Source organism: Branchiostoma belcheri, unplaced genomic scaffold (genome assembly GCF_001625305.1).
Source record: "Branchiostoma belcheri isolate BF01 breed outbred unplaced genomic scaffold, Haploidv18h27 scaffold106, whole genome shotgun sequence".
Lineage (NCBI taxonomy): Eukaryota > Metazoa > Chordata > Leptocardii > Amphioxiformes > Branchiostomatidae > Branchiostoma > Branchiostoma belcheri.
In genome coordinates, this window is record NW_017802447.1 from 12,730 (window position 1) to 20,918 (window position 8,189).

Sequence of the window (8,189 nt, forward strand, 5' to 3'; positions counted from 1 at the left end):
TAAGTACCTTCTGATTCAGGTTCCATTGGTGCAGACGACACGCCGGTCTGGTCTCTCAGAAGACAGACAAGACTCGTCACCATCACCATGGTTACCACACACTTTCCCGCCATTCTATATCAGAGAGTAGATTGAAGAGATAGAGGAACATAAATTGCAATAAATCTGCCGCTCCCTGATTTAGATAAAGGGAGAATAATTTAATGTCCGTTTGTGTAATCTCTTTGTTTCTGCTCTTAACTTTGACGGTGTGTTAAAAAATCATCACAATTCAAACAAAGACAGAAATTGCAAAGGATCCATTTTTGCTGTGACCCCTGTCTTGTCTTGTTCAGCCAGGATGGCTCTAGTGTCTAATCACACGGCTGATTTCGAGGCTGAGGCTCTACCACAACATTACATTTTCCTTCTCCTCTTAAAATACATCGTAATCAAAATTAGGAATATGGAATACCTGGTACGTACTTATCAAAGGGCAATACCCAATAGATCTATGACCCAGATCTATGAAAACAGATCGAACAATCCTCAAGTCTTATTTAATTTTCAACTATAGCCCTGAGTACAAATTACAATATCCGTGTGTTTTCCGTCTGCTTTATCGTAAGCCCAAATCATATGCAATATCTGCGTATTTATCAATATCACTATGAATCATAATTGACCCAAATTTAACACAAAAAAGATGAAGAATTCTGCAGGCAAACCTCACGATGTGTTGATACGCCTGCCGGTGTACCAACTTGGTAGTGAGTCAGTGTCCACTTGGACGCCAAGTGTGGGTGTATTTGTCTCGATCTGTTCAGTTGTTTATTTGGTACAGCTTTTACCATACAAATAATTGACTTCCACGACAAAGCCAATCATGGTCACCAAAAATGTGCGCAAATGAATGAGAAGCAACAATTTTGTAACAACTGATTATCATGGACATAGTTACTTCATTACCATGCTTGACAACGCTAATGCATGCCAATGTTGTTCGAAAAATGAAGTGAAATGAGTGGGAAAATGACAACAAAACGTGCACACGGTGATTAGGCCAGTGACAAGGAACCTGTCCTTGGTCGTGATTAAATCAACCAGCGAGCCTTTCCTAGTAATTACCTTCGTCGAGGGGGTTATGTGTTAGGTACACCACGGAGGGCAGGCGATTCTTTTAACCTGAACATGCTATGGTCATGAGTTTTGAGGTACCTTGCGTTCAGCGAACGTGCTGTTTTGGGGGCCTTTTTGGTGGAAATACACAAAACGGGATAATTTTTGATGTTGTGGGTGTATATATATATTTACATAGTAATTTGTTTCTTGATTCGATGATGGGCATTCTAGCGGCTTTCTCAGGTACTGTAGCGGCACTTTCGGCTTTGATATGCCTGTATAGTGGTTTGTCCTGTAATCTAGGTCAAGATATTTTATTATGCCATGCCCTTTGCCTACTGACGATCACACTAGGCTTTTGAGGCCACACAAGGCTTCTGGTACCCAGTATGCGACGGTGGTCTGTTCATCTAGTGGGGTGTCCATATGTCGTCATTTGCAGAGTAAATGGACACTAAAGGTCAAGACCTTTTACCGGAATACGTCAATAAATGTTCCATAAAACTGTTAAAATGTGCAAAAATTATTACAGGAAGGTGGAAAATAATGCATGTATTTATTTCTGTTTTATACAGTCAGGGTGGGTTAATCAGCATCTAATCACACAGCTGCTTTCAAGTGAGGCACATGTACAAAATTCCAACGTAAGATACGTCATCTTTTTCGTCGACATCATAAACCACATTCAGGAGCAGGAATGTTTAATATTTATTCAAAATGGCAACGTACTTTATATAGATGTCCCGAACTCATAGCCTCTACCAGGCACCGCGGATCGCTGGAAAAATAGTAGAAAATATCCGTGGGTCGTAAATTGGATCTTCTCTGGCCGGCTAACTCCCCTGGTATACTATCCTTTATTTGGTCAATTTCTTCTATTTTTCCAACAATCCACGGTGCCTGGTAGAGGCTACCGAACTCTCTAACACACACACACACACACACACACACACACACACACACACACACACACACACATATACACACACACACACGCACATACAAATTCAAACAAATCTAAAGGTGTTAACTTGGGCGACAACAAGTCGTTGTGCCCATGCCATGCATGGGTCCTCCACTTGCCAATCTTGTTACTACTGATTACAATGGACTTGAATGGACAGTTAATAAGTTATGATAAAAATCAATGGCCACGAAGGTCGTTCGCAAATGAAATGCTTCAGTTGGTACAGAGTTCTTCTGACAATGTCGCCCCGAGAAAAGTAGCGGACAGTCCTACAAAACGTCTGAAGATTCCTGCTTGTTATGTCAGGAGGAACTCTACAAGCACTTAACTTCATAACATAATGTTTACGAAAAACATAGCTTCACTTTGAAACTGACCTAAGTTAATCAGGACGTAATTAAGGAGCCTATCAGCGATGTATTGAAAGTCATTATTGAATTTTCCATAAATGCTTTTCCTGACGTCGTACTTTCTTTTGCCAAACTAATTTCGTTTGAGCCTTAGCTGATAATGAAGTATGCATTCCAAAGCACCAGTACTGGCTCTTTGCCCTGTCCTCATTCTATATGGGAAGCGCTCCAGAGAGGCATGCTTGTTGGACCAAGGCAAAGGCGTCGATATCTACGACACCTAATACCCTACACGGCACCATGTCTTAGTTGTAATAGCTTAGATATTTTGTGGACTTTATCATCGGGCATTAGATGTTTTGTTGTCAGATTCTGTTGGAGTTTCGACGTTAAATATTATTGGCCGGTGCAACGCTGACGCCAACAAATAGAAAAACTGAAAAATACATGAATACATCTCTGATACATACATTTAATAGTAATGTACAACTGAACACATAAAACAAAGAAGCACCTATTCTTCTCCTCCTTGCTTCATTAGCCTAAATGCCATTCTCGTAATTTTTACGGCTCCCATTATCCTGACCAAGTTGCTAGCAATATTGTATTCCACTTATAACAAAATGCATTTTACAACAAAAACTCTGGATATGCATTCTTTCACAACCTACAACACAACGGGACATCATAATGGTGATAAAAGTAGGTGATCTATGTAGACACACATGGCGACAGTTTCTTATGTAAAACGTGTGATCAGGGTGTTGTTTTTGTTAACATTTAAACTTGAGGAAACGTAAAGTAGTGATGGCATATTCGTTTTAAGCCGTAAGCAATATAAACTGATGACAAAGCCCAAGCAACGCAACATTTCTACTACCAGAGGCCAGATGCAAGATGTGTATTTCAACTGGTACCGTAGACCTCCACCTCACACAGTGTTAAGGCGTCCGACGGTTCCACCAGCAGTATGGACACATACCGCCCGGAAATCGGCGGGTCGCAGGCCACCTCGATGGTCTGCCCATCTAGCGGAGTGTCCATGTAGGCCTCTCCGCACTGCTCGTTCAGACGGGATCTCTCCTCCAGGCTCGGGCCGACTCGCACCATGAAGTTCTGTTGCCTCTGGGCTGCATGCGAATAAAAGACAGCAACAGACAATACATTAGAATATCAATAGCAACGAGAAGGTAATGGACCGACCCTGACGCCACCCCCTTGGCAACGTCCTAGCAACTTGAACACCTTAGTCCCCATTCCAACTAGGATAGAATTGCCCGAATAGATTCGCTTTGATCTGACTTCGATCCGGCTCAATCTGACTCGAAGCCGGCTCAAAGCGAATCTATTCGGCTCGATCCGGGCAATTTTATCCTTGTGGGAATGAAGCCTTAGTCAAGACCTTCGCTTCACGCGACAGAATCCCCTCAAAATACGCTCCGTTGTACTCTAACATGGTGCAAACACCAACCGTCACTCAGAGACGGCGGCCGTTATCAACTTCCTGGCACTTACCTGCAGAGATTCTGTATAGGTTCAGTTCTGAGAGCCATGGCTGGTAGCCTTCGTGAGTCCGAGTGACCACAAACTTCCAATACCGAGCTGTTTCTCGGAATTCGCCGAACACTTGGCTCTGGTCCGTCCCGGCCTGCACGTTATAGACGGACGTGACATCCTCCCAGCTGTACGGAGCTCCAACCAGAGACTTCTGCAGTCTGAAGGCGGCAGTGTCATGGGTGGTGTCTCCGTAGTTGTTGACTCCGATGCGGATCAGAGTCGTGGGCGCTCGGAGGTCCAGGATGATGTACCAGTTGTTGTGGTACCGGGGAGTATCTTCGCTGTTCCAGTAGGTCCTTATGTTCCCATCCAAGGCGTTTGCAGCATCACGTAGTCTGCCCGTGGAGTCCACAACCCACGACGGATTCGATGCCAGCCGTACACCTGGGAAGAGGGCAAATAATTATTAACGCTATTATAACGTTGTATGATTTATATATAAGCAAGGAATTCACACATGAACAGAAAATAAGTCATGTTCGCGGTAAACCAACTGTCAGGTATTTTATGCCACACGAATGTGAACTAAGCCCGTATTTTCGACATGGAAATGATGCCACATAGACCTTTAACTGCACAGGTAAACTGTCATGATCATGTTTCTAGCTATTTCCTATTCACCTTTGCTCCTGTAGTCTATACAATAATAACAGTCACAGTGGTCTGTGGTGTAGCCGCACCAGGAGGACTCGGAGCAGCATCCCCAAAGACTGTCAGGGTTGCATTCTGCCGGGCTGCCGTCCTCCGCTTGGAAATCCCGTCTGCAACGCAGATCTTCCCGCCACGTCCTAGCAGTGTCAGACACCTTACCTTCATACAGATGAATTACCATAGTTACGTACTTCATGCTACATGTGATGTTGGGTTCAAATGACATGACGACGCCATGTACCCTGTACCCTGTTTCATCTGTCGCCAGGTGTCGCCCTACCATAGTCACGACTCATGTTTTACCAGCAGTCATAGATCGTTAACCAAGTTATCGATACGTACACAGAAAATAGTAACATCTGATACACTGAAGAGTGACGTGTTCGTGGAAGGCTGAACGTCGTCGTCACTTATCTTATCCTACTCGTGATATGAACTAATCGGAAAGGGTAGAACATATTTTGCACCCGTATTTTTGACACGTGTACATAAATATTGCAACTATTGTAACTAGAATCTAACTTGTTGCCACCATGTACAGTAGGTATCCTTTCTACATGTAAATGGCTTTCATTAATAAACAACGCGTGTAACACTTGTGAGAGGTCGTTTACTGTAATATAACCAGATGCCGCCGCACCGCGTGCCTGTGAAGCTGGTGTGTTACGCCGAATTGCGGTCATACATAATATAGATCCAACATATTGTCACCACATACTTACAGCAGTCAGCCCTGTTGAGAAGGCTGATCCGACTGACAGTGTAGTTGCCTCCCAGGTCCACCGTCCACCACGGCTGATTCTCACCGTACATGTAGTCGTGGTTGCACCCATAGGTTCCCCCGCCGATAAGTGTCCCCCCGGAAACAGCTTCCAATGTCGGAGAAATTTCATTTTCTACAAAAAAGTAGGTGAGAAAGTATTGTCATTAGTGGGCGACGGTTTTATATTGCAATTGTTTTAAATATATATGGCATCATTTCCGAGTCACAATTTCGCATATTTAACAAACGTTACGTCTGGGATGACGATGGATGCTGCAAAAATGCCATAAAAAGGGTCGTTTAAAATGTAGGTGGACAACGGGTTTCTTATGTAGATGTAGGCTGGTCAGGACATAATAAAATACTAGTATCAAAAAACAAGTTATCAATTGAAAAAAAATTACATAAAAACATTATAATGTCGAGAAGAAGATATATAGGGCAATGTAAAGTACTGTAAAAAGGCGATCATTAACATAGACTAGAAGTGACAAAGATCTGCTTATGTCAAAGGTTAAAAAGTTCAGAACTTACCACATAATAGTACGTCACAATACTCCCATGACAAGGTGGATTCCGTGGTGAAGCACCAAACTCTGGGTTCGCCGTCCGGATTCCGGCAGTAGTTCTGTTCCAGTCCGGATGACGGGTAATTCCCATGTGTATAGGGGTGTCTACCACTGTCCCAACGCTGACACGTCTTGCCTGTTTCGGTCACAGAGACTGTTCCTCGGTACGATGCCGGATCTACCGCCTGACAATTTGCTGAATGGTGGAATTTAAAAAAAGAGGTACATGTGTATCAAGAAAATTTTCTGGTTGGATGAATTTAAAACGAGAGGTATCAATAAGCGCTGTGTGTTACACAGCGTTTAGATGAAAATTGATCATTAACGCAGAAGTTACGAACATCGGCTCTTATCGAAGGATACAGAATCAGACCTTACCACATACTGGTACGTCACAGTAATGCCATCTTGTGTTGGGATCCGTGGTGTAGCACCACACTCCTGAATCACCGTCCGGATTCCGGCAGTAGTTCTGCTCCAGTCCGGATGATGGGTAATTCTCAGGTGTATGGCCGCTCCAATGGACTGTCTGATTGTCCCAACGCTGACACGTCTTGCCTGTGGCGGTCACAGAGACTGTTCCTCGGTAAGATTCTCCGTTTCCCACTTGGCAATTTTCTGGTTGGTGAAATATAAAAGGATAAACGCTGCTTTGAAGCGGGACATAAGTTGTAATCACGTTTGGAGCATTATTCCCTTGTCAAAAATGTCGTATTTTAGAGGTACGTTGGATAGACGTAGATACGTCTACAATGTGTGGCGTCGTGTGACGCAGTCGCTATATAGCTAGCTCAAACCCAAGAGGTCGCGGGTTCGAATCCTGCCCATGTCACCGATCTTATGCCTTTGGGAAAGGCACTTTACACGACTTTCCTTGGATGTATATGTTGTAGAGACGTTACGGTGTTATCGCAAAGAAGAGTGAGGATATATTGTAACACTGCGAAGATTAAACGTTTTAAATGACAACGTCGTCAAAGTTTGTTCTCTTTGGTTAAATCAGTAGAGAAGAATATTACAGTGGTCACAATAGATGGGCGTAGGAAGCGAAGTCTTTTTATAGCCTTGAATTCAAAAGAGAGCAAATAAGAATCTGACAGGGAAATACAATAATCTAAATAACAGCAAACAAGTCTGAATTTAATCAAGCGAAGCACAACTTAACCAAAGGCTCTGTGAACGCATTTTCTACAGTTGTATCGTTTGGTTTGAACCATTTTGCAAAATGGCGCTGCATTATCAAGGATATTATTAACGAAACCGGAGTCTTAAAAAATCAAAGAACCTAAAACTTGGAAAAGTACATGTTTCTTTAGCAGCTAATTATACATCTGTAATATCGTGGACAAGGTACCTGGTTTTATAGCCTTTGTGAAATACACAGCGAGTTGTTAAAATGTACTATATACTATCGATAGATCTGATATTTACATGTTCAGAACATCAGAAAAACACAAAAACTCCTTGCAAATTGCTTGGATCATACATGGTACAAACATGCAGGTAGAAAAAAGACATGCTCCCTGTGAGAAACTTTGAAAAAAAAACCTTTTTTTAGTAAACCTGAACAAGCGATCACGACTTTTGACATTTGCAACTGTCTTTTCGTGTCATTTTGTGTCCTTTAGTTAACAATAGGGTCAAGTGAAAACCAGAGTGTTCGACACAGAACTGCGCATGGACAACAATTGACATACAAATGCGGCTTACTTGTAATTGTTTCTCATGGAGGTGTTAAATAGCCTAATTGATGGGGAGACAGCCGCATCAATTAGGCTATTTGAAATCATGATTGATGAGAGAAAATGGGCGAAATATGTGTCTTTTCAGCCAGAAATTCGCCCCCCCCCCAGAACTCGCGAACGGTATATCGTATGACCACCAAATTTTCAGAGAATGGTGTACTACTAAACATGTGTAACTTGACATAAAACCCATGAAATTCTATTGTTTAAGCAAAAATTACAAAATTTAGCACGGTATGTTAGGAAAAGTCACCAAATTTGATGGTTCTAGCACAAGCCGTTTAGACACTATCCGACATCAAAGTTGGCGCGGGCACTTTTAGCCGATAATAGACGATATAAAGGGATACATAACTTGATACATAAGTAACCAGTTTTTACAAAAATTAATGGCATTATTATTTTCATAAAATAAACATATCGACTTAACATTACGTTTATTTAGACGCTCTAATTTATCCCTGCAAAGTTGATACATTTTGAAAC

General features: G+C 42.3%; 1 protein-coding gene across 1 annotated transcript in view; it reads right to left on the bottom strand.

Annotated features, from left to right (window-relative positions):
- Positions 1–3,324: 3,324 nt before the first annotated feature.
- Positions 3,325–8,189, bottom strand: part of LOC109478025 — a 10,597-nt gene continuing 5,732 nt past the window's right edge. Inside the window, exons 5-10 of the mRNA XM_019779478.1 lie at positions 6,337–6,576; positions 5,924–6,154; positions 5,349–5,522; positions 4,597–4,785; positions 3,934–4,359; positions 3,325–3,548 (exon numbers count right to left, since the gene is read on the bottom strand). Coding sequence (XP_019635037.1) covers positions 3,325–3,548; positions 3,934–4,359; positions 4,597–4,785; positions 5,349–5,522; positions 5,924–6,154; positions 6,337–6,576 — 1,484 coding nt within the window. The remainder of the gene's footprint in view (positions 3,549–3,933; positions 4,360–4,596; positions 4,786–5,348; positions 5,523–5,923; positions 6,155–6,336; positions 6,577–8,189) is intronic.